At 40.1% G+C, this 27603-nt stretch overlaps 1 protein-coding gene across 3 annotated transcripts in view; it reads right to left on the bottom strand.

Moving 5' to 3' along the window:
• The window catches only part of OPHN1 (oligophrenin 1), a 560040-nt gene that overhangs the window by 356765 nt on the left and 175672 nt on the right, over positions 1-27603 (bottom strand). For all 3 annotated transcript variants that reach the window (XM_044235858.1, XM_044235860.1, XM_044235859.1), the window contains exon 3: positions 26529-26624. In XM_044235858.1, the coding sequence (XP_044091793.1) occupies positions 26529-26624 (96 nt within the window). The remainder of the gene's footprint in view (positions 1-26528; positions 26625-27603) is intronic.

Here is a 27603-nt window from a genome sequence, read left to right as displayed (position 1 = left end):
GTGCGATTGCTGGCTGGAACCTCTCTGGCGGTCTGGAGCTGCCCAGACAGCCACCGCTGCCATGGTTTTGGGTACAAGCAGAAGATCCTGCATCCCCAGGGACCCCGACTCATAGCCTGATATGCCAGAGGCCAAGGGGAAATTTATATGGGCTCTGCAGCACCCAGAGAAGAACAGACTGAGCCTTCTCTATGAAAGGGAGGTCAGGGTGCAGTTTGCTTTCCTCTAAACCTCCAAAAACCACCAAAAGCGATCAAGGCAAGAGGGAAAAAAAAAAGTGAACAAACATAAAAACCTACAGAGAACAAAAGCCTGAAAAAACCGGTTTCCTCAGAGCCCACCCCCTTGAGGGGGACTGGAGGACTTAACTCAGGGAACATCACTGACTGAAAACCCACGTGGCAGGCCCCTCCCCCAGGAAACCAACCAGGAAAAAAAAAGAAATAAAGACTGGAAGAGAACAACCACCACTACTTCATAGGACAACTTTTATCTTTAATTTTTTCCCACTATTCTGCCTCATTTTTTTATATAGATAATTTTTTAACCTATTTACCATCACAGTGAGCTGTCCAGTACATCAAATTCCATAATAAAGAGGGAGGAGTCAAGATGGCGGAGAAGTAGCAGGCTGAGACTACCTCAGCTAGCAGGAGATCAGCTAGAGAGCTTATCTAAAGATTGCAAACACCTGCAAATCCATCGGCAGATCGAAGAGAAGAAGAACAGCAATTCTAGAAACAGAAAAACAACCACTTTCTGAAAGGTAGGACTGGCGGAGAAGTGAATCCAAAGCGACGGGAAGATAGACCCCGGGGGGAGGGGCCGGCTCCCGGCAAGCGGCGGAGCAATGGAGCACAGAATCAGGACTTTTAAAAGTCTGTTCCGCTGAGGGACATCGCTCCGGAGGCTAAACCGGGGCGAAGCCCACACGGGGTCGGCGTGACCTCAGGTCCCGCAGGGTCACAGAAGGATCGGGGGTGTCCGAATGTCGCAGAGCTTGCGGATATTGGAATGGGAAAGCCGGCTGCAGAGACAGAGCCAACAGTAAGCTCGCAGCTCGGTGTTGCCTTGAACTGGTCGCAAGCTCGGTGAGCTCAGAGCGCGGCCGGAGGTTAGGCAGACGCGAGTTACTAGGAGCTGTTCGCTGAGGGCGCACAGGGGAGCGGGGCCCTGGGCTCTCGGCTCCTCCGGGCCGGAGACCAGGAGGCCGCCATTTGTATTCCCGTCCTCCGGAACTCTACGGATAGCGCTCAGGGAACAAAAGCTCCTGAAAGCAAAGCCAAGCAGATCACTCAGCCCGGCCCCTGGTAAGGGCGGTGTAATTCCGCCTGGGGCAAAGACACTTGAGAATCACTACACCAGGCCCCTCCCCCAGAAGATCAACAAGAAATCCAGGCAAGACCAAGTTCACCTACCAAGGAGTGCAGTTTCAATACCAAGGAGAGAGCAACAGAATTCCAGAGGAGGAGAAAACAAACCACGGAACTCATGGCTTTCTGCCTGTGATTTTTTAGTCTTGCAGTTAATTTATTTTTTTTTCTTTTTCATTTTTTTTTCTCTTCTTCTAAAATTTTTTATAATTTTACCCTTTTCTTTTTTAACGTTTTTTAACTAGATTATCTAATATATATATATTTTGCTTTTTTATACTTTTCTTTCTTCATTTTCTTTTTTTTATTCTTTTTTTTCTTTTTTTTTCTTTCTTTCTTTTTGAACCTCGTTTTATCCCCAAATCAGAAGAGATCCTAATCTCTTCAATCTTTTTTTTTCTTAATTCTTTTTTAAATTCTTGATTGAATTTTTAATTCAATCTCTTTTTTTTAATTCTTTTTTTCTTTTTTTTCTTTCTTTCTTTTTGAACCTCTTTTTATCCTCAAATCAGAAGAGATCCCAATCAAAAGAGATTGGGAGATCCCAATCAGAAGAGATTGGGAGATCCCAATCAAAGGAGATCCCAATCAGAGGAGATCCCTCACCCAATCGTGAGGGGGGAGAAATCCCCCCGCATGATTTGGGATCTCTTCTGATTTGCTTAAAGCATATTTTCCTGGGATTGTTGCCACCCTTTTAGTATTTTACTTGCTCCTTCATATACTCTTAGCTGGACAAAATGACAAGGCGGAAAAATTCACAACAAAAAAAAGAACAAGAGGCAGTACCAAAGGCTAGAGACCTAATCAATACATACATTGGTAATATGTCAGATCTAGAGTTCAAAATGACAATTCTCAAGGTTATAGCCGGGCTTGAAAAAGGCATGGAAGATATTAGAGAAACCATCTCCAGAGATATAAAAGCCCTTTCTGGAGAAATAAAAGAACTAAAATCTAACCAAATTGAAATCAAAAAAGCTATTAATGAAGTTCAATCAAAAATGGAGGCTCTCACTGCTAGGATAAATGAGGCAGAAGAAAGAATTAGCGATATAGAAGACCAAATGACAGAGAATAAAGAAGCTGAGCAAAAGAGGGACAAACAGCTACTGGACCATGAGGGGAGAATTCGAAAGATAAGTGACACCATAAGACGAAACAACATTAGAATAATTGGGATTCCAAAAGAAGAAGAAAGAGAGAGGGGAGCAGAAGGTATACTGGAGAGAATTATTGGGGAGAATTTCCCCAATATGGCAAAGGGAACGAGCATCAAAATTCAGGAGGTTCAGAAAACGCCCCTCAAAATCAGTAAGAATAGGCCCACACCCTGTCACTTATAGTAAAATTTACAAGCCTTAGTGACAAAGAGAAAATCCTGAAAGCAGCCCGGGAAAAGAAGTCTGTAACATACAATGGTAAAAGTATTAGATTGGCAACTGACTTATCCACAGAGACCTGGCAGGCCAGAAAGAGCTGGCATGACATTTTCAGAGCACTAAACGAGAAAAACATGCAGCCAAGAATACTATATCCAGCTAGGCTATCATTGAAAATAGAAGGAGAGATTAAAAGCTTCCAGGACAAACAAAAACTGAAAGAATTTGCAAACACCAAACCAGCTCTACAGGAAATACTGAAAGGGGTCCTCTAAGCAAAGAGAGAGCCTACAAGAGGTAGATCAGAAAGGAACAGAGACAATATACAGTAACAGTCACCTTACAGGCAATACAATGGCACTAAAATCATATCTCTCAATAGTTACCCTGAATGTTAATGGGCTAAATGCCCCAGTCAAAAGACACAGGGTATCAGAATGGATAAAAAAACAAAACCCATCTATATGTTGCCTCCAAGAAACTCATTTTAAACCCGAAGACACCTCCAGACTTAAAGTGAGGGGGTGGAAAAGAATTTACCATGCTAATGGACATCAGAAAAAAGCAGGAGTGGCAATCCTTATATCAGATCAATTAGATTTTAAGCCAAAGACTATAATAAGAGATGAGGAAGGACACTATATCATACTCAAAGGGTCTGTCCAACAAGAAGATCTAACAATTTTAAATATCTATGCCCCCAACGTGGGCGCAGCCAACTATATAAACCAATTAATAACAAAATCAAAGAAACACATCAACAATAATACAATAATAGTAGGGGACTTTAACACTCCCCTCACTGAAATGGACAGAACATCCAAGCAAAAGATCAACAGGGAAATAAAGGCCTTAAATGATACACTGGATGAGATGGACATCACAGATATATTCAGAACATTTCATCCCAAAGCAACAGAATACACATTCTTCTCTAGTGCACATGGAACATTCTCCAGAATAGATCACATCCTCGGTCCTAAATCAGGACTCAACCGGTATCAAAAGATTGGGATCATTCCCTGCATATTTTCAGACCACAATGCTCTGAAGCTAGAACTCAACCACAAGAGGAAGTATGGAAAGAACACAAATACATGGAGACTAAACAGCATCCTTCTAAAGAATGAATGGGTCAACCGGGAAATTAAAAAAGAATTGAAAAAAATCATGGAAACAAATGATAATGAAAATACAACGGTTCAAAATCTGTGCGACACTACAAAGGCAGTCCTGAGAGGAAAATATATAGCGGTACAAGTTTTCTCAAGAAACAAGAAAGGTCTCAGGTACACAACCTAACCCTACACCTAAAGGAGCTGGAGAAAGAACAAGAAAGAAACCCTAAGCCCAGCAGGAGAAGAGAAATCACAAAGATCAGAGCAGAAATCAATGAAATAGAAACCAAAAAAACAATAGAACAAATCAACGAAACTAGGAGCTGGTTCTTTGAAAGAATTAATAAAATTGATAAACCCTTGGCCAGACTTATCAAAAAGAAAAGAGAAAGGACCCAAATAAATAAAATCATGAATGAAAGAGGAGAGATCACAACTAACACCAAAGAAATACAAACTATTATAAGAACATACTATGAGCAACTCTACGCCAACAAATTTGACAATCTGGAAGAAATGGATGCATTCCTAGAAACATATAAACTACCAAAATTGAACCAGGAAGAAATAGAAAGCCTGAACAGACCCAGAACCAGTAAGGAGATTGAAACAGTCATTAAAAATCTCCAAACAAACAAAAGCCCAGGGCCAGATGGCTTCCCGGGGGAATTCTACCAAACATTTAAAGAAGAACTAATTCCTATTCTCCTGAAACTGTTCCAAAAAATAGAAATGGAAGGAAAACTCCCAAACTCATTTTATGAGGCTAGCATCACCTTGATCCCAAAACCAGACAAGGATCCCATCAAAAAAGAGAGCTATAGACCAATATCCTTGATGAACACAGATGCAAAAATTCTCACCAAAATACTACCCAATAGGATTCAACAGTACATTAAAAGGATTATTCACCACGACCAAGTGGGATTTATCCCAGGGCTGCAAGGTTGGTTCAACATCCGCAAATCAGTCAATGTGATACAACACATCAATAAAAGAAAGAACAAGAACCATAGGATACTCTCAATAGATGCTGAAAAAGCATTTGACAAAGTACAGCATCCCTTCCTGATCAAAACTCTTCAAAGTGTAGGGATAGAGGGCACATACCTCAATATCAACAAAGCCATCTATGAAAAACCCACTGCAAATATCATTCTCAATGGAGAAAAACTGAAATCTTTTCCACTAAGGTCAGGAACACGGCAGGGATGTCCATTATCACCACTGCTATTCAACATAGTACTAGAAGTCCTAGCCTCAGCAATCAGACAACAAAAGGAAATTAAAGGCATCCAAATCGGCAAAGAAGAAGTCAAATTATCACTCTTCGCAGATGATATGATACTCTATGTGGAAAACCCAAAAGACTCCACTCCAAAACTGCTAGAACTTATACAGGAATTCAGTAAAGTGTCAGGATATAAGATCAATGCACAGAAATCAGTTGCATTTCTCTACACCAACAACAAGACAGAAGAAAGAGAAATTAAGGAGTCAATCCCATTTACCATTGCACCCCAAACCATAAGATACCTAGGAATAAACCTAACCAAAGAGGGTAAGAATCTATACTCAGAAAACTATAAAGTACTCATGAGGAAGTACTCATGAGGAAGACACAAAGAAATGGAAAAATGTTCCATGCTCCTGGATTGGAAGAATAAATATTGTGAAAAAGTCTATGCTACCTAAAGCAATCTACACATTTAATGCAATTCCTATCAAAGTACCATCCATTTTTTTTCAAAGAAATGGAACAAATAATCTTAAAATTTATATGGAACCAGAAAAGACCTCGAATAGCCAAAGGGATATTGAAAAACAAAGCCAAAGTTGGTGGGATAACAATTCCGGACTTCAAGCTTTATTACAAAGCTGTCATCATCAAGACAGCATGGTACTGGCACAAAAACAGACACATAGACCAATGGAACAGAATAGAGAGCCCAGAAATAGACCCTCAACTCTATGGTCATCTAATCTTCAACAAAGCAGGAAAGAATGTCCAATGGAAAAAAGACAGCCTCTTCAATAAATGGTGTTGGGAAAATTGGACAGCCACGTGCAGAAAAATGAAATTGGACCATTTCCTTACACCACACACAAAAATAGATTCAAAATGGATTAAGGACCTCAATGTGAGAAAGGAATCCATCAAAATCCTTGAGGAGAACACAGGCAGCAACCTCTTCGACCTCAGCCACAGCAACATCTTCCTAGGAACATCGCCAAAGGCAAGGGAAGCAAAGGCAAAAATGAACTTTTGGGATTTCATCAAAATCAAAAGCTTTTGCACAGCAAAGGAAACAGTTAACAAAACCAAAAGACAACTGACAGAATGGGAGAAGATATTTGCAAACGACATATCAGATAAAGGACTAGTGTCCAAAATCTATAAAGAACTTAACAAACTCAACACCCAAAGAACAAATAATCCAATCAAGAAATGGGCAGAGGACATGAACAGACGTTTCTGCAAAGAAGACATCCAGATGGCCAACAGACACATGAAAAAGTGCTCCATATCACTCGGCATCAGGGAAATACAAATCAAAACCACAATGAGATATCACCTCACACCAGTCAGAATGGCTAAAATCAACAAGTCAGGAAATGACAGATGCTGGCGAGGATGCGGAGAAAGGGGAACCCTCCTACACTGTTGGTGGGAATGCAAGCTGGTGCAACCACTCTGGAAAACAGCATGGAGGTTCCTCAAAATGTTGAAAATAGAACTGCCCTATGACCCAGCAATTGCACTACTGGGAATTTACCCTAAAGATACAAACGTAGTGATCCAAAGGGACACGTGCACCCGAATGTTTATAGCAGCAATGTCCACAATAGCCAAACTATGGAAAGAACCTAAATGTCCATCAACAGATGAATGGATCAAGAAGGTGTGGTATATATACACAATGCAATACTATGCAGCCATCAAAAGAAACGAAATCTTGCCATTTGCGACAACATGGATGGAACTAGAGCGTATCATGCTTAGCGAAATAAGTCAAGCGGAGAAAGACAACTATCATATGATCTCCCTGATATGAGGGAGTGGTGGTGCAACATGGGGGCTTAAGTGGGTAGGAGAAGAATCCATGAAACAAGATGGGATAGGGAGGGAGACAAACCATAAGTGACTCTTAATCTCACGAAACAAACTGTGGGTTGCTGGGGGGAGGGGGGTTGGGAGAAGGGGGGAAGGTTATGGACATTGGGGAGGGTATGTGCTTTGGGGTAAATTGGAAGGGGAGATGAACCATGAGAGACTATGGACTCTGAAAAACAGTCTGAGGGGTTTGAAGTGGCGGGGGAGTGGGAGGTTGGGGTACCAGGTGGTGGGTATTATAGAGGGCACAGTTTGCATGGAGCACTGGGTGTGGTGAAAAAATAATGAATACTGTTTTTCTGAAAATAAATAAATTGGGAAAAAAAAAGAAGATGTGGTATATATACACAATGGAATACTATGCAGCCATCAAAAGAAACGAAATCTTGCCATTTGCGACAACATGGATGGAACTAGAGCGTATCATGCTTAGCAAAATAAGTCAAGCGGAGAAAGACAACTATCATATGATCTCCCTGATATGAGGGAGTGGTGATGCAACATGGGGGCTTAAGTGGGTAGGAGAAGAATCCATGAAACAAGAAGGGATAGGGAGGGAGACAAACCATAAGTGACTCTTAATCTCACGAAACAAACTGTGGGTTGCTGGGGGGAGGGGGGTTGGGAGAAGGGGGGTAGGGTTATGGACATTGGGGAGGGTATGTGCTTTTGGGTAAATTGGAAGGGAGATGAACCATGAGAGTCTATGGACTCTGAAAAACAATCTGAGGGGTTTGAAGTGGCAGGGGGTGGGAGGTTGGGGTACCAGGTGGTGGGTATTATAGAGGGCACAGCTGGCATGGAGCACTGGGTGTGGTGAAAAAATAATGAATACTGTTTTTCTGAAAATAAGTAAATTGGAAAAAGAAAAAAAAAATTCCATAATAAACTTCTAACATGAACTTTTTGATACATAGACCTGAGTTTTTCTTTTGCATTGCTATTTTTTGAATTTCTTTTCTTTTAATTTTAGTTTAGTTTAGTCTAGTTTATTCCTTTTTTATTTTTATTTTCTAATATTCATATAGAGTTAAACTTCAAAGTAATCCCATTTCCCCAATCAATACTACCCTTATAGGTAAACCAATTTTTATTCCCCCTTTATCTTAGGAAAGTTGAGTCCTTTAACAAAGATATCAAGATAAATCCAGGAAGAATCAAAACAACCTTCCTCGACAACACTGAGAATTAATAACTGCTCTCCCATCTTTTTCTGCCACCACTGTTTCTATGTTTTTGTGTTTGTCATGATAGTATATAAATCTTACACTTGGGGCTTTTTGACAAGGTTCTTCCTTTATTTCCATATATATCTATATATATAGATATAGATATAATTTTTTTTCTCTTGTCATATACTTTTATAAGTCCTTTTGTTTGTCTCTTTTTGTTTGTATACTTCATAAATCTTACCTTGGGGCCCGTTTGGGCTGAACCTTCTCTTTTATCTTCCCTTTCTTTCCTGTCTCTCTCTCTCTCTCTCTCTCTCTCTCTCTCTTTTTCTTTTTCCTTTCTTTTTTCTCTTGTTTGGGTGGGGAATCCTGATTGCTCAGATGTGTTCCAGGATGCACCTTGACTGCACCACGGTCGAGACATCCAGTTACATCTATTCAGCAATCTCTCACCAAAATGACTAGGAGGAGGAATGCCCAAAAGAAGAAAAATACCGAGGATTGACCTTCTGCAACAGAGCTAATGGCTATCAACATAGACAATGTGTCGGAAAGAGAATGCAGGCTAACAATTATCCAGGCAATAGCTAGGTTGGAGAAAGCCATGGATGACCAAATGGAATTGATTAGGGCCGAACTGAAAGCGACCAGACAGGTTGTTCACAATTTTAGGGCTGAGCTAAAAGCTACCAGGGAAGAGGTTCACAATGCTCTCAATGAGTTCCAATCTAATCTAAACTCTCTCAAACCTAGGGTAACTGAGACAGAAGATAGAATTAGTGATGTGGAGGACAAACAGAGAGAAAGGATCAGGAGGAAGCCTGGAACAAACAGCTTAGAAACCATGAAAACAGAATCAGGGAAATAAATGATGCCCTGAAACGTTCCAATATCAGAATTATTGGAATCCCTGAAGAGGAGGAGAAAGAAAGAAGTCTAGAAGATAGAGAGGAACACGTTCTTCATGAAAATTTTTCCAATCTCACGAATGGAACCTGCGTTCATGTACTAGACGCCGAATGGTCTCCACCCAAGATTAGATTCTAAAAAAACATCAAGGCACCTGATAGTCAAATTGAGGAATCAAAATTATAGGTATAATCTCTTGAAAGCCACTAGGACAAAGAGGCTCCTTACTTACAGAGGAAAGCCCATCAGAATAACGTCAGACCTGTCCACAGAGACCTGGCAAGCCAGAAAGGGCTGACAAGATATATTCAGGGCACTAAATGAAAAGAACATGCAGCCAAGAATACTTTATCCAGCAAGACTGACATTCAAAATGGATGGAGAGATAAAGAGTTTCCAAGACCAGAAAGGCTTAAAACACTATGCAACCACCAAGCCAACACTGCAAGAAATATTAAGGGGGGTTATATAAATGAGGAAACAAGAATAGCATTGGACAGAAATATAGAGAAAATCTACAGAAAGAAAGACTTCAACGGTAAAACAATGTCAATAAAAACGTATCTATCAATAATCGCTCTCAATGTGAATGGCCTAAATGCGCCCATAAAACGGCACAGGGTTCCAAATTGGATAAAACGACAGGACCCATCCATATGTCGTCTACAAGAGACTCATTTTGAACCTATAGATACACCAAGACTGAAAGTGAAGGGATGGAGAAGCATCTTTCATGCCAATGGGCCTCAAAAGAAGGCTGGGGTAGCGATTGTCGTATCAGATAAATTAGATTTTATTTTTTTTTAGATAAATTAGATTTTAAACTAAAGACTGTAGTCAGAGATACAGAAGGACACTACATCATTCTTAAAGGGACTATCCACCAAGATGATCTAACAATTGTAAATATCTATGCCCCTAATAAAGGAGCAGCCAATTACATAAGAAAACAAATAATCTTTGAAAAAACAGGAAAAAATATACAGTGGAAAAAAGACAGTCTCTTCAATAAATGGTGCTGGGAAAACTGGACAGCTATATGTAGAAGAATGAAACTCGACCATTCTCTTACACCGTACACAAAGATAAACTCAAAATGGATAAAAGACCTCAATGTGAGACAGGAATCCATCAGAATCCTAGAGGAGAACATAGGCAGTAATCTCTTCAATATCAGCCACAGCAACTTCTTTCAAGATATGTCTCCAAAGGCAAAGGAAACAAAAGCGAAAATAAACTTCTGGGACTTCATCAAAATCAAAAGCTTCTGCAAGGCAAAGGAAAGAGTCAAGAAAACAAAAGAGGCAACCCACAGAATGGGAGAAGATATTTGCAAATGACAGTACAGACAAAAGGTTGATATCCAGGATCTATAAAGAACCCCTCAAACTCAACACACACAAAACAGACAATCATATCAAAAAATGGGCAGAAGATATGGACAGACACTTCTCCAATGAAGACATACAAATGGCTATCAGACACATGAAAAAATGTTCATCATCCCTAGCCCTCAGGGAGATTCAAATTAAAACCACATTGAGATACCACCTTACACCAGTTAGAATGGCCAAAATTAGCAAGACAGGAAACAACATGTGTTGGAGGGAATGTGGAGAAAGGGGAACGCTCTTCCACTGTTGGTGGGAATGCAAGTTGGTGAAGCCTCTTTGGAAAACAGTGTGGAGATTCCTCAAGAAATTAAAAATAGAGCTTCCCTATGACCCTGCCATTGCACTCCTGGGTATTTACCCCAAAGATACAGATGTAGTAAAAAGAAGGGCCATCTGTACCCCAATGTTCATAGCAGCAATGGCCACAGTCGCCAAACTGTGGAAAGAACCAAGATGCCCTTCAACGGATGAATGGATAAGGAAGATGTGGTCCATATACACTACGGAATATTAGGCCTCCATCAGAAAGGATGAATTCCCAACTTTTGTAGCAACATGGACGGGATTGGAAGAGATTATGATGAGTGAAATAAGTTAAGCAGAGAGAGTCAAGTATCATATGGTTTCACTTATTTGTGGAACATAACAAATAGCGTGGAGGACATGGGGAGTTAGAGAGGAGAAGGGAGTTGGGGGAAATTGGAAGGGGAGGTGAACCATGAAAGACTATGGACTCTGAGAAATATCTGAGGGTTTTGAAGGGGCGGGGGTTGGGAGGTTGGGGGAACCAGGTGGTGGGTATTAGAGCGGGCACGGATTGCATGGAGCACTGGGTGTGGTGCAAAAATAATTAATACTGTTATGCTAAAATAAATTTTAAAAAATTAAAAAAAAAAAAAGGTTGGGGTGCCTGGGTGGCTCAGTGGGTTAAAGCCTCTGCCTTCGGCTCAGGTCATGATCCCAGGGTCCTGGGATTGAGCATCGCATTGGGCTCTCTGCTCAGCAGGGAGCCTGCTTCCCCTTCTCTCTCTGCCTGCCTCTCTGCCTACTTGTGACCTCTATCTGTCAAATAAATAAATAAATCTTTAAAAAAAAAAGGTAGCCAAGACTGTGTACAATGTCACTTAGAAAACTGACAACCAGCTTGGGAACTTCAAGAAACTCCAGGAGTGGTATAACACAAGAGTTGAAAGATTTTCCCCACCTGACTTCTTAGAAACCACTGAAACTTCAGGGTTTAACTCCACGATCTTTTCTTTAATACACACTTCAATATTAGTATTTCTCTTTTTCACTTTAGGTATCCCTCTTCTTTTAAGACGCCTCTTAGGAAATGCCATCAGAAGCGGTAAGATGCTTGATGGTAAAACAACTGACTGACTTTTGCCACCCCTCTCAAAAAATGATCCAACCAGTTTTATAGAAAAAACATCAAGAAAAATCCTCAAGAGATTAATTCCTTTCTAATAAGGTGGTTTATGATTGCCTGTGAGTTTTCAGTAATGAATTTTATGCATGTTGATTAAACGTATGGGTGCTGGGGGGTTGGAATGTCAATGTTGAACTTTATCTGCGCTATCTGCTCCCAGAAGGTAGTAATCAGAGGCTGATGAAATTTTCTACCTGCAAGTTTGACCTTAAGTCAATACTCTTGGTCCACAAAGGAGTTTCTTCAAAAATATTACGATTAGAGTGGAAATGTGATTTGTAGTCTGAGCTTTTACAACACTGTTTTTTCTTTCTCTAGACATAAACAACTTGCTGAAACTTAATAGTTTCCACCTTCTGGGAAAGAGGTAACAAGCCAGTTGCACTAAAGAGGACTATGCTACCAGGGTTCACCCAGTGCACAACCGGCTTAGTGATGACAAGACTTAAACTCAGGGTTAAAATACAAGGCTCTTGGCAGAGACATGGTTTGGGGGAGAAATGGATCTCAGATGCTACAAAAGGGATGGAGACCCAAATGTGGAGAGAGACAACAGAGAGAGGAGCACACAGGGGACCACACAAGGAAAACAATTCCCCAAAGCAACTGTCTGGGAAATCAAGAGGAACTGCGATTTTTGTGAGATTTTGCAAACAGGGGTACTCTAGAACTGGAGTTTTAGAGCTCCACAGTATGGCTGGGATAGAGCCCTGGAGGTGTTGCCCTACTCCTAGACAGATGCCAGACAGGTAACCTAGGGTCAGACGGCATGACCTGACGATCACTTAAGGCACACTGGAAGAAACTGTTCCTTCTTCTTGGAGTACATCTGTAAGAGGTGGCATTGCCTCTAGAGGAACAAAAGACCCAGCTAGCACCATTTCCCTTCCCTGTCCTTCAGCATAGGTACAGACATACCTACTAAAGGTGCCTAACCTAGAGATTGGCTGTTTAGCATGCTTTGCACCAAGTCCCATGCCCTCATGCTCTGGCAATGACTGCCTTTCTGGGTTAAAACTGCATCAGTCCTGGCATGGCCAGACCCTCTCCCAGAAGACCAGCACAGCTCCCCACAACACCAAGTCCCCAAAGTATGAAATCTTAAAAATAAGCTGGCTTGGCTGAGATAGAATCCAAATTAAACTGTGCCATCCAGGCAGGAAAGCAACATGGAGACACTGTGAAAACAACAATTTGAAAAACACCGGGGACACATGAGGGAAAATAATTCACTCTTTTGGGAGCACTCCCTGACAGCACTAAGCAAGGACTCCACTCTCTAGAGACAAAGGAACAGGCTGTTACCATTTCCATACCCTGCTCCTCGGCATAAATGAACTTCAGAAAACAGCATAACACCAACCCTGGCTGCCTAACCTGCATACACCAAGTCCCGCCCCCCTGCACTCTGCTACTACTGCTTTTCTCAGGAGAGTGTGTCTAAGGACTGGTACAGCAAGCTCCTTCCCAAGAAAAAAAACACACATCCTCAAAAGCACCATGTCTACTGACCACTGAGTTCTGCAAAACTTCAGCTCTAGTGCAAACAACATTAGGTTTCATGTAAAAAGCAGAACAGAGCATACCTTGTTAAAATTTGCCATACTCTGGCCAAGGATCAAACACTGCCCACTGCAAACAAGGAGAACCACTATAGAAGACTGATCTAAGGGACAGAGCAGCAAAAACACAACAGCACAATGCATACAGCACACACTAGAGACACTTCCTGAAGCACCAGGCCCTGGACATTATACAACCTCATCTTCATAAAGCCACTTCTCTCAGGAGCAAGAAAGATAACAGGATTTTCTAACACAGAGAAGAAGACAAAGACCACAAGACAGAGGAATACATCCCAAAAGAAAGAACAAAAAAACATCATGGCCAGAGATTTACTTGAAACAGATATAAGTAATATTTCTGCTGCAGAATTTAAACTAAGAGTTATAAGGATACTCTCTAGGCTTCAGTAAAAGCATGGAAGACATCAGGAAGACCCTTACCACAGAGATAAAAGAACTAAAAACAAATCAGTTCTAAAAAAAAATGCAATATCTGATATTTGAAACTGATTAGACCATGAGGATGGAAACACCAGAGGAATGAATAAGTGATATAAAAAATAAAATAATGAAGCTGAACAAAATGGAGAAAAAAGAAAGATGGATCATGGGAATGTAATTAGGGAACTAAGTGACTTCATCAAACATAATAACATTCATATCATAAGAGTCCCTCAAGAAGCAGAGAGAGAAAGAGGGCAGAAAATTTATTGAGGAAATAATAGCTGAAAACTTCCCTTATCTGGGAAAGGAAACAGACATCCAAATCCAGGAGGCACACAGAACCCTCATCAAAATCAATAAGAGCAGGCTAACACCCAGATATATTGCAGTTAAATTTTCAAAAGAAAAAGAAATTCTTGCAAAACATAGTGATGAGGAAAAATTTCTAAAAGCAGCAAGAAAAAGGAAGTCCCTAATGTACAAGGTAAGTCCACTATGTTATCAGTAGATGTCTTCACAGAAACTTTACAAGACAGTTCAGAGTGGCATAATATATTCAATGTGCTGAATGGGTAAAATCTGTGGCCAAAAATACTCTATCCAGTAGCAAGACTATCATTCAGTATAGAAGGAAAGATAAAGAATTTCCCAGACAAACAATACCTAAAGGAGTGCATGACCACTAAACCAGTCCTGCAAAAAATATTAAAGGGCACATATTGTGATGAACACTGGATGTTATATGCAACTAATGAATCAATGAACACTACATCAAAAACTAATGATGTGCTAGACGCTGGCTAACAGAACGTAATAAAAAATATTAAAGGGGATTCTTGAGTAGGAAGGAAAGGCCAAAAGCAACCAAGATTAGAATGGAACAGAGAAAATCTCCAGAAACAACAAAACAAATAATAAAATAGCACTAAGTAGTACGTATCTTCAATAATTACTCTGAGTGTAAATAGATTACACCATATGGTTTACTAATCTTTGACAAAGCAGGGGAGAATATCCAATGGAAAAAAAGACAGTATCTTCAACAAATGGTGTTGGGAAACCTGGACAGCAACATGAAAAGAATGAAACTCGACCACTTCCTTACACCATACACAAAAATAAATTCAAATTGGAAGAAAGACCTAAATATGAAACAGGAAACCATCAAAACCCTAAAGGAGAACACAACAAGCAATAACCCCTTTGTCATCAGCCATAACAACTTCTTACTAGATATGTCTCCTGAGGCAAGAGAACAAAAGCAAAAATAAACTATTGGGACCTCATCAAGATAAAACACTTCTGCACAGCAAAGGAAACCATCAGTAAAACTGAAAGGCAACCTTCAGAATGGGAGAAGATACTTGCAAATTACGTATCTGACAAATGCTTAAAAACAAATAATCCAATTAAAAATTGGGCAAAAGACATGAATAGACATTTTTCAAAAGAAGACATCGAGATGGCCAGCAGACATATGAAAAGATGCTCAAAATCACTGATCCTCAGGGAAATACAAATTAAAACTACAATGAGATACCACTTCACACCCTTCAGAGTGGCTAAAATCAACAACACAGGAAACAACAGATGTTGGCAAGGATGCAGAGAAAGAGGAACCTCTTACACTGTTGGTGGTAATGCAAACTGATGCAGTTACTCTAGAAACAGTATGGAGGTTCATTTAAATGTTAAAAATAGAAGTACCCAATGATCCAGCAAATGCACAACTAGGTATTTACCCTAAGATACAAAAATACTAATTTGAGGGGATACATGCACCCTGATGTTTGTAACAGAATTATCAACAATAGTCAAATTATGATAAGAGGCCAAATGTCAACTGACTGATGAAGATGAATGGATAAAGCAGATATGAGAATATACAAATATATGTATATATACACAGATACACACATACATATATATAGTGCATATTCTGTATACATATGCATATGTGTATTTTGTGCACACACATATATAAACATTATACACATATATACCTATCTTTTCACACACACACACATAGACACACTCAAACTCACATACAATGGAATATTACTTGGTTCTAAAAAGAATGAAATCTTGACATTACAATGATGTGGATACAGCTAGAGTGTGTTATGCTAAGCGAAATAAGTCAGTCAGAAAAAGACAAATAGCTTATTATTTCACTCATATGTGGAATTTAAGAAACAAAGGAGATAAACATGGGGGGAAAAGAGAGAGGCAAACAAGGAAATAGACTCAACTATAGAAAAGAAACTGAGAGTTGCTGGAGGGGAGGTAGGCGGGGTATGGATTAAATAGGTGATGGATATTATGGAGAGCACTTGTGATGAGCACTGGGTGTTATATATAAGTGCTGGATGACTTAATTCTATGCCTGAAACTAATATAATACTGTATGTTAACTGGAATTTAAATAAAAACGTGAAAAGAAAAAAATATGTGTATAAGGTTCTCCAGTGAGGTCCATCAGAAATTTTAGGATTAAGTCAAAACTTTTGGGAATCTGCCTAGGTCTCCTTCCTGATCTTTTCCCATCTGTGTCTTATTCCCCATAAACTTCAGGGTACAATCCAAAAAAAAATTTTTTTTTTCAAAAAATTTCATGAGGTATTCCAGGCCTCTAACCCAGGCATCAACATCACAAACCCATCCACTGTATTTGGGCAATAGGTATGTTTTTCTTGGTTTGGATAATGTGTTTGTTTTTTTTTTAGGTGAGTTATGTTAGTCACCATACAATACATCATTAGGTTTTTTTTTTAATTTTTATTGTTATGTTAGTCACCATAAAATACATCATTAGTTTGTTTTTTTTCCAATTTATTTATTTTCAGAAAGACAGTATTCATTATTTTTTCACCACACGCAGTGTTCCATGCAATCCGTGCCCTCTATAATACCCACCACCTGGTACCCCAACCTCCCACCCCCCCCGCCACTTCAAAACCCTCAGATTGTTTTTCAGAGTCCATAGTCTCTCGTGGTTCACCTCCCCTTCCAATTTACCCCAACTCCCTTCTCCTCTCTAACACCCCTTGTCCTCCATGCTATTTGTTATGCTCCACAAATAAGTGAAACCATATGATAATTGACTCTCTCTGCTTGACTTATTTCACTCAGCATAATCTCTTCCAGTCCCATCCATGTTACTACAAAAGTTGGGTATTCATCCTTTCTGATGGAGGCCTAATACTCCGTAGTGTATATGGACCACATCTTCCTTATCCATTCATCCGTTGAAGGGCATCTTGGTTCTTTCCACAGTTTGGCGACCATGGCCATTGCTGCTATGAACATTGGGGTACAGATGGCCCTTCTTTTCACGACATCTGTATCTTTGGGGTAAATACCCAGGAGTGCAATGGCAGGGTCATAGGGAAGCTCTGTTTTTAATTTCTTGTTTTTAATTTTCATGAAGGACTTGCTCCACTATATCTTCTTGACTTCTTTCTTTCTCCTCCCCTTCAGGGATTCCAATAATTCTGACGTTGGAACGCTTCATGGCATCATTTATTTCCCTGATTCTGTTTTCATGGTTTCTAAGCTGTTTGTTCCAGGCTTCCTCCTGATCCTTTCTCCCTATCTGTTTGTCTTCCAGATCACTAATTCTATCTTCTGTCTCAGTTACCCTAGCTTTGAGAGAGTTTAGATTAGATTGGAACTCATTGAGAGCATTGTGAACCTCCTCCCTGGTAGCTTTAAGCTCTGCCCTAACATTGTGAACATCCTGTCTGGTCGCTTTCAGTTCGGCCCTAATCAATTCTGTTTGGTCATCCATGGCTTTCTCCAACCTAGTATTGCCTGGATAATTTTTAGCCTGCATTCTCTTTCCGACATATTGTCTATGTTGATAGCCGTTAGCTCTGTTGCAGAAGGTCCATCCTCTGTATTTTTCTTCTGTTGGGCATTCCTCCTCCTAGTCATTTTGGTGGGAGATGACTGAACAGATGTAGCTGGATGTATCAACTCTGGTGCAGTCAAGGTGCAACCTGGAACACTTCTGAGCAATCAGGATTCCCCACCCAAACGAGAGACAAGAGAAAAGAAAAAGAGAAAAAAAAAAGAAGAAAAAGAGAGAGAGAGAGAGAGAGACAGGAAAGAAAGGGAAGATGAAAAATAAGGTTCAGCCCAGATGGGCCCCAAGGTAAGATTTATGAAGTAGACAAACAAAAAGAGATAAAAAGACTGATACAAGTATATGACAAGAGAAAAAAATATATATATATATGCAAATAAAGAAAGAACCTCGTCAAAAAGAACCACAAGTGTAAAATTTATATGCTATCAGGACAAACACAAAAAACACAGAAACACTGGTGGAAGAAGATGGGAGAGTTCTTATAAATTCTCAGTGTGTGCGGGGAAGGTTGTTTTGATTCTTCCTGAATGTATCTTGATATCTTTGTTAAAGGACTCAACTTTCCTAAGATAAAGGGGATTAAAAATTGGTTTACCTACAGCGGTAGTATTGATTGGGGAAAGGGGATTACTTTGAAGTTTAACTCTATATGAATATTAGAAGATAAAGATAAAAAGGAATAAACTAGACTAAACTAAACTAAAATTTAAAAAAAGGAATTCAAAAAATAAAAATGCAAAAGAAAAACATAGGTGTATGTATCAAAAAGTTCAGGTTAGAAAGGTATTATGGAATTTGATGTACTGTACAACTTGCTGTGATGGTAAATAGGTTAAAAAATTACCTATGTGTAAAAAAAAAAAATATGAACCGGAATAGTGGGAATGAGTGAACAATACAAGTTTTCCTATGAAGTAGTGGTTGTTCTCTTGTAGTCATTTTTTTTTTCCTTTCTTGGTTTGTTTTCTGGGGGAGGGGCCTGCCACGTGGGTTGTCAGTCAATGATGTTTCCTGAGTTAAGTCCTCCTGCCCCCCTCAAGGGGGTGGGCTCTGAGCAAACTGGTTTTTTTCAGGCTTTTGTTCTCTGGCAGTTTTTATGCTTGTTCACTTTTTTTTCTCTCACCTTGACCGCCTTTGATGGTTTTTGTAGTATTAGAGGAAATCAAACCGCAACCTGATCTCCCTCTCAGAGAGAAGCCTCAGTCTGGGTGCAGAACCTGAGTAAGTTCCCCCTTGGCCGCTGGCAAAGCAGGTTCCAAGTTGCAGACCCTGTGGGTGCAGGATCTTTTGCTCGTACCCAAAGCCAAGTCAGTGGCGGCTGTCTGGGAGCTCCCGACCGCCAGAGAGGTTCCAAGCAGCAGTCACACACTGAGATTTTGCCGCTGGCCCAGGCTCGGAATGCCCAGATTGCCCGCACCTCTTTTCAGAGGCAGCCATGGGTCCGCCGCGCGTCTCGGGCACTGAGAATGGGGCGCTGGTCCGTAAGCCCCATGCTGGGCTTTTGCGCACCTCTGTCAGGGGAGGAGTTTCGGGCGCGCGGCTTAGGCTTTGAAACAATGGCACGGGTCAAAGAGCGCTGGCCGGGCCTTTGTAACTCCGGGGAGCATGAGGGACGTGCGCGCGTATCTCGAGCTTTGTGGTAGGGCTAGCGGGCGTTCTGCCAACCGGCGCGGCTCCCATCCCTTCACTGGAACTAGAACCCAGGCATTCTCTGGCGCGCCGGTGGCTTAGGGACCAGGAACTGGTTTCTCCGCCACACTCTCTCTACCTTAGCGCTGGGGAGACTGTCCTGGGACCGGGGACTTAAGCCCCTGTCCCTAGCCACCCCGATTCCCACAATCCCCCCGCGATCCTTTGCTCTTTTGGAGTGCTTTCAACCAGTCTCCAAGTTAATGCTGGTCCCCAGACGCAGGGCACTCTCGCTCGTATTGGGGTATTACTTTCCAACCGGTTGCCTCTGGTGGCTCCCTCCCCCTTTTGTTTATCTTCTGATATCAGTCCGCTGTTCCCATACTGCTTTACCTGCCCACTGGCGTCTTCTGCCCCTGTAGAGATCCAGACGTGTATAATTCTGATCTCAGGCTGATTTCATGCGTGATCGGAGTTCTCTGGTAGGTAATCAGCTCACTTTGGGGTACAGGCTGAAAAGGCGCCTCCTCCTACTCCCCCGCCATCTTGTCCCCCCCCATCATTAGTTTTTGATGCAATGTTCTAAGATTCATGATTATGTAAAACACCCAGCTCCATGCAATATGTGCCCTCCTTAATACCCACCAGGCTCACCCATCACCCACCCCTACCCTCCAAAGCCCTCAGTTTTTTGTTTCTAAGAGTCCATAGTGTTTTTATTTGACTTAACTGCTGACAATTAATACTATGCATAAAATATCTGGGTATAATTTTCTGAAAAAAAATAAGAGATACTGGCCACATAGATGTACATTTTTAGATGGCAACAATCACTGGAGCCCATTCAAGATGCTGCTCTTAGACGTAGCATGTCTTTTTCTGTTTGTCACAAGTCCTACCTCTCATTACAAGCCACAGCGACAGAATATCAATTGCCATCCTATATCCAGTCTGATTTGCTCATTTTCATCACCTGCCAAAACTCGCATAGCCTTTATGCAACCTCTCCGGTCTTTATCTCTGACTCCCCCTCAACTTTTTCCTGTCACATTCAATGTCTTCCAGCTTTAAGAAAGATATAATTTTACTCCCCTCAATTGTACTTTTGTATATTTGTTTTCTCTGTTGTCTTTTCTTAATTCTCATTCATCCTTTAGAAATCCAACTTAGATCAGGACCAGGTCAGGAGAAAGGCAAGTGAGGGTGCAAAATTTGGGAGGCACTCACAATATGGTGCCCACCTGCACTTTGCATGAACCTGAGAATAAGTGCTTTCTTAAATTTCAGCCCTAGCATCCTCACTTGCCTCACCCTAGCCTTGCATCTAACTTCAGTATCATTTCCCTGAAAAGCCTTCCTTGTTTATTCTCCCTATCTCACACACACATACACACACACACACACACACACACACACACACCAGTGTGGAATAGGGGCTACTGTGTGCCTACCTCTATCATTGTACTTATTATATTGTCTTGCAATTGTCTGTATACTCATCTGCCTCCTTTAACAGACTGAGATCCTTGAGGACAGGGAGATTCATTGTGTTTCTGAGTCCCCAGTCTATGGCATTTAGTGGATACTTTCCACCTATTTACTAATGAACAAATGCATAGCAGGGTTCCTCAGAAAAGAGCAAGGAGGTTCTCTGATGCCTATGTGGAAAGCACCCACTTTCTTGCTCCTAGTACTGCAATGATATAGGAAGTTATTTGCATATATTTCTTCCCAAAACTTAACTGAATGGAATTTGCATGATGGCAGGATTCATAGCAGGTGCTCAACAAAAATTAGTTGAATAAATCAGTTGGGCTTTAGGAGACTTTGGTTCTGGCACTACCTTCAACAATCACTAGCCCAACTCTGGACATCAGTTTCCCTATCTGTAGGATTGGCAGGAGTGGTGGCGGGAGGGTTGGTAAACCAGCTTAGTATATTCTCATTTTTTCCCTCTCTCACTGTGTATGTGTGTATGTGTGTGTGTGCACACGCTTGCATTCACCTGTCTCTGCCTCTCTCTCATCAGTTTATGTAAAGTGCTTAAAACCAGATGTGGTACTTGGTAAACACTCTGAAAGTATCAGCTTTTTTTTTTCACCTGGAAATGAAATTCTTCAAGTAAATTCTTAACCTGCTTCATTTGAGCTTTGGTGGATAGGAGAAATTGAGGATCCAAGGAACAGTATGAAAAAACCTGAAAACTGACGTGGGGTTCCAAAATGCTCACTGATGACTGTGTAGGAATCAGAGCCCGGGGCTCCATTACAGAGATTCTGATTCATTTGATCTAAGAGAGGTCCTGAGACTCTGGATCAATAAGAGCTTCAGGTCACTCTGACACATATTAGAAATAACTAAGCTAGATACCCTCTAATGTTCTTGGAATATTAATATTTTATTTTACCTTTTCCTTCACAGTTATTCAAGAAATATAATTTCAAACTGAGATTTTCCAAAACTTAGTTTCTACCACCTTCCTGGTAACAACTATGAGATACTGAGCACCAATCATAAGTCAGACACTGAGCCTAATGATTTACATATACTCTCTGGTATATGTACTTAACTGATTTATTTCCCACAGTCATGTGAAATAGAATATACTTCCTGCTTTACTGATGAGGAAAACAGAGGCCCAATAAGCTTGGGTAATATTGCTAAGATCCCATAGCTAAGAAATCTGAAGTATACACAAAACTACCTAAACACCTGAAATTTCCTTTAGTTACTAAGATACAGAGGTAGAGAAAAAGCCACACAATGCCAATTGAAGGCATAGATGTCTTGCTCTAGAGCAGGGACAAATGTCATCAGGGCAGTGAGACACTTCCTCTCACTTGTCCCTGTTACATACAGACTACTCAAGTTAGTTACTAGTGCTGATGATCAAGGGAAGGGACTCTTCAGAGAAGTCTCAGGTTTTGCTCACATCCTCTAGGAATCACTTCCATCTCTGTTAGACAACTGGTATCTACAAGGGAGTTAATGGTACTGAGTTGCATTTTGCAGCCATCAACAAAATTCATTATGAAAATAACTGCAAGGTTCTCTTCACAGATAATATGAAATCTAAACCTCAACCCAAAATTCTATTGTAACTGTACTTTTACCAATTTTTCTGGTTAAACAGAAGATCTATCCACTCTGGGCTAGTAGTGTTGACAATTAGAGGGTATGGCACACTCTCCCATCTCAGCTTCCAACACAACTGTTCTTTCCTAGCAGTGCCCTCCCAGTAGGGTCGCTAATATTTCTTCTCAAAGCCTACAAAGAGCATCACCTTAAACTGTTGGAGCACTGGTTGTTCTTCTCACTACTACCACAAATCCCAGTTCTCAGAATGGCATACTCAACAAAGATGACTATGTCAGGCCACTTAAAATCTCAAAATCTTTTTTCAGTCCCCATCAATAAAGGTCAATTCATGATTCATCATCCCTAAAGGCAATGATCAGATGATAATTATGAGTTACGGGACTTGGCAGGCAAATGGTAACTGAGTTAAAGTGTTATTGTAAAGCACACATTAAGAAGCAAATGTGTCACAGCTAGCAAACTTACATGGAGCTCACAAACACCCACAAGAACATGGTATCACTGGGGGGTGTTGTTTTTTTTATTTATATTGTTTTATTTTGTTTATAAGCCAACATGCTCAAACTCACACACCTTTTTCCTAAATGGCACTGGTTGACATTTATGGTAGGGTAGGTGTTGTACCCTCCGTGGGCCCGCCCCTACAGCTCCTTGGGCATTGGTCTCATCCTTTCAAATCTAGTGGGAGGCTACAGGGCCTCTAGACTCTGACATTTGATAGAAATGGCAGCCCTGATGATCTCTGGATTGGCTTCAGAGTCCTTCTTCTGTTGTCTTTGAAAAATAGTGCATGTTCATAGCCAAATAGCTGTATGGTCAGGTCTTACAGGGTCTAAGAAGTCAAAGAGTCTTCCTTCATTTTGTCCCATTTTTTTTATTTCCTATAGTCCCAGCGGGGAGTGTTTCTGCTCATAAAATCCCATCTCTATCCCTGGCTTCTGTTGGAATAGTTGATTACATCCATGGTTCACACCCACATTGATCTCCTTATGCAACAGCCGGTCCACCACACCCTTGGTGTTCTCTTTCAAACACACTGTCTTTTTTTGTAATATGGACAGGCAAAGAAATGTCCACATCTTGAAATTCTTGTTCCATTTTGTTTAATAATTCCATCTTTAATTCATTTTTCTCCCCTTAGTTTTTAGTAGAAACAGGGGGAACCAAGACATTCTTTTAACACTTTGCTTAGAAATTTCCTCAGCCAAACATTCAACTTTTTCAGTCGGAAAACACTACCTTCCACAAAACACCAGAATATAAACACAGTTCAGCCAAGTTCTTTGCCTACTTTATAACAAGGATTGCTTTTCTCCATTGTCTAATAACATGTTGTTCATGGAAACTTTCTCTATGGCTCGCCTTTTTTCTTTCTGAATTCTCACCACAATTGCCTTTAAAATTCCATTCATGGCAATCTAAGCTTTCCTTAGCATGCACTTCCAAACTTTTACAGATTCCTCCCATTACTTAATTCCAAAGCTACCTCATTTTTAGGTATGTGGTACAGGAACACCCCAACTTCTCAGTACCAATTTCTTCTGCCTTACTAAGTTTAGGATGCTATAACAAAGTACTATAGACTGGGTGGCTTATAAACAAGAGAAATTTATCTCTCACATTTCTGGAGGTTGGAAATCTGAGAACACGGTGTCAGCATAGTTAGATTCTGGTGAGAGCCCTCTTCAAGGTTGCAGACTGACAACTTCTTGTGTATCTTCACATGATGGAAGGAAGGTAAAAGAGCCCTCTGGTGTCTCTTTTATGAGGACACTAATCCCATTCATAAGGGGTTCCACCTTCATGGCCGAAGTACCTCCCAAAGACTCAAGCTCTTAATATCACCATATCAGGGGTTAGTATTTCAACATGTGAATTTTGGGAAGGACACAGAAACATTTGATCCATTGCAGAGCACAAAAAAGCAAATATTATATTAACAATGATTAAACAGTTAACATGTATTTAGGCACTGTGCACACTTGGCATTGATCATCTCATCCCTATTTCCATATGAGAAAAATTTACACTTAGAAAGGGAGTCACCTACCCAGGTTACACAGATAATAAGTTCCAAAGCTAGAGTTCAAATTTGGGCTATCTGACTCTCAAGGCCATGATATTAATTTTTAAATAAGTCATGCCCTTAGACAAAAATAGATTTATAAAATTAAAATGAAGTGAATAAATAATATAAATGCAAATGTGTGCTTCATTATTTATACCACCATATTTATATTTACTAAAAGTCATCAATCTTAGTCTTACAAAAGTACTCATTGATGTATTATTTATAATAGTGAAAAACTGGAAATAAGCTAAATAGTTGAATACTATATAAAGTAAGGCTCCTATAATAAAGAGATCTGAATGCATCCATTATTTTTTTTTATTCAGCAAACATGTACTGAGCATCTACTATATGTTAGGTACTCCTCTACACACTGGGGAAACAGCAGTGAATAAAAACAATTCCCTTGCCCCCGCCACCATGAAATATACAAAGAATTTTAAATGCTATCAGAAGATGATTATGATAAAATGTTAAGTTAAAAAGATAAAACTATGTATTTAGCATGAACTAAATTGCATACACATAAAAGAGATACATGTACAAAAGAGAGTTAAAATATAATATGCCAATAGCATTCAATACATTGTTTCTGTACTGGAATATCTTACTATCATAGGTAATTTTATACTTTTTTTTTTAATTATTATTTATTTATTTATTTTCAGAAAAACATTATTCATTATTTTTTCACCACACCCAGTGCTCCATGCAAGCCGTGCCCTCTATAATACCCACCACCTGGTACCCCAACCTCCCACCCCCCCCGCCACTTCAAACCCCTCAGATTGTTTTTCAGTCCATAGTCTCTCATGGTTCACCTCCCCTTCCAATTTACCCAAATTCCCTACTCCTCTCTAACACCCCTTGTCCTCCATGCTATTTGTTATGCTCCACAAATAAGTGAAACCATATACGATTCATATTTACTACAATGACCATAAAATAATAATACATCTTTATATTTTAATGCTGGGGTTCATAAATACAACTGCGTAACTAACTTGTTTCAGTGACATTAAAGCATTCGCAATAGTTCTGTGGTTCAATGATCTTGTCTAGCAAATGCTTTACATGAATTCTTTAACTTGCTGGTTACCAAACTTCTTCTTAAATGACCAGAGCAAATATTTTAGGCTTTGAAAGCCATCTAGTCTCTGCCACTTCTATTCAATTTTGTTGTCCTACCACAAACGTACCCTTAGACAATATTTTTCTCTTAGACAATATTTAAATAAATAAATGTAGCTGTGTTCCAACAAAACCTTACTTACCAAAAAACAGTGGCAGGCAAGATTTGGGCCAAGGGCCAGAGTTGGCCAACACCACTTTAACTTCATAGTAACTAACACAAAAACAAAGTTCTTTAACTTCCACTGTTCAATCTCTTCCTAGTAACACTCTTGATATTAATATTAACCACATATTATAGATGACAAGACTAAGGCTCAGAAAAAGGAAGTATCTGTCCAATATCACACAACTCATACAGTGAGTTGTTAAATTCAATTCCCAAGAGGTTATGTCAAATGTCCTGTTGTCTGAAAAGCTGGACCTATATAAATGCTACTTTTAAACATTCTAGAGTTTATTCCTTGGAGGACTGTTACTCTACATTATTTTGGAATTTTCTTCAAAAAAAATCACCTTTACTTTATCCTTCACAAAAATATCTATTTTCATGTATTAGATTCTTTAAAGAAAAAGTCCCCTGCAGATTGACTGAGTCAAAGACCTCAGTGGAGGCTTAAGGGATATCTTTTTATTGCTTTTGTGTGAGAGGGGAATGGGACTGGAAAACGGTGTTTCTCTATCCTTCTTAAGCAGCCTCCCATGAGATTGGCACTAGACCACAGAGGATGAAGATGTCCAAGTTTCCTGTATCCAGAAACCTAGGAGACTCATGGTTTAAGAACTGCCTCAAGAAGCACAAGGCCACATGCAGCTGAAGACTTACCAATGTTAATCTCATCATCAGTCAGAGTGTCTCCAATAAAATCAAACTGAAAGGACTGAAGTGTCTGAGAAAATTTCTGAACAGCTGAAGAATAATCTGCAAAGTAAGAGAAACAGAAGAAATTGTCAAGACTGTCCTTTAACTGATTTACTCATATCTGTTAGGGCTGATAGGACAAAAGCAAAGAGAAGTGCTCCCAGTAGTTAGCAACTTTCATTTAATAAAGTTAAACAATGAATTTTGGAACACTGAAAAAAATAAAATAAAATTTTAAAAATAAATAATTAAAGTTTAACAAAATATTAAAACTTCAGTAGAAGATTCGAGGAACTAAAACCATTAAAGAGGAAGGAGGGCAGTTTAGTGAAGTCCTTCTTTTAAATTATGAGACATGTTTTTTCTTTTTCCAATTTATTTATTTTCAGAAAAACAGTATTCATTATTTTTTCACCACACCCAGTGCTCCATGCAAGCCGTGCCCTCTATGATACCCACCACCTGGTACCCCAACCTCCCACCCCTCCGCCACTTCAAACCCCTCAGATTGTTTTTCAGAGTCCATAGTCCCTCATGGTTCACCACCCCTTCCAATTTACCCAAAAGCACATACCCTCCCCAATGTCCATAACCCTACCCCCCTTCTTCCAACCCCCCTCCCCCCAGCAACCCACAGTTTGTTTCGTGAGATTAAGAGTCACTTATGGTTTGTCTCCCTCCCTATCCCATCTTGTTTCATGGATTCTTCTCCTACCCACTTAAGCCCCCATGTTGCATCACTACTTCCTCATATCAGGGAGATCATATGATAGTTGTCTTTCTCCGCTTGACTTATTTCGCTAAGCATGATACGCTCTAGTTCCATCCATGTTGTCGCAAATGGCAAGATTTCGTTTCTTTTGATGGCTGCATAGTATTCCATTGTGTATATATACCACATCTTCTTGATCCATTCATCTGTTGATGGACATCTAGGTTCTTTCCATAGTTTGGCTATTGTGGACATTGCTGCTATAAACATTAGGGTGCACGTGCCCCTTTGGATTACTACGTTTGTATCTTTAGGGTAAATACCCAA

This window comes from Neovison vison, chromosome X (genome assembly GCF_020171115.1).
Source record: "Neovison vison isolate M4711 chromosome X, ASM_NN_V1, whole genome shotgun sequence".
NCBI classification, from domain to species: domain Eukaryota; kingdom Metazoa; phylum Chordata; class Mammalia; order Carnivora; family Mustelidae; genus Neogale; species Neogale vison.
The sequence above is the reverse complement of the archived record's forward strand: the minus strand, read 5'-3'. Positions and strand labels throughout refer to the sequence as shown.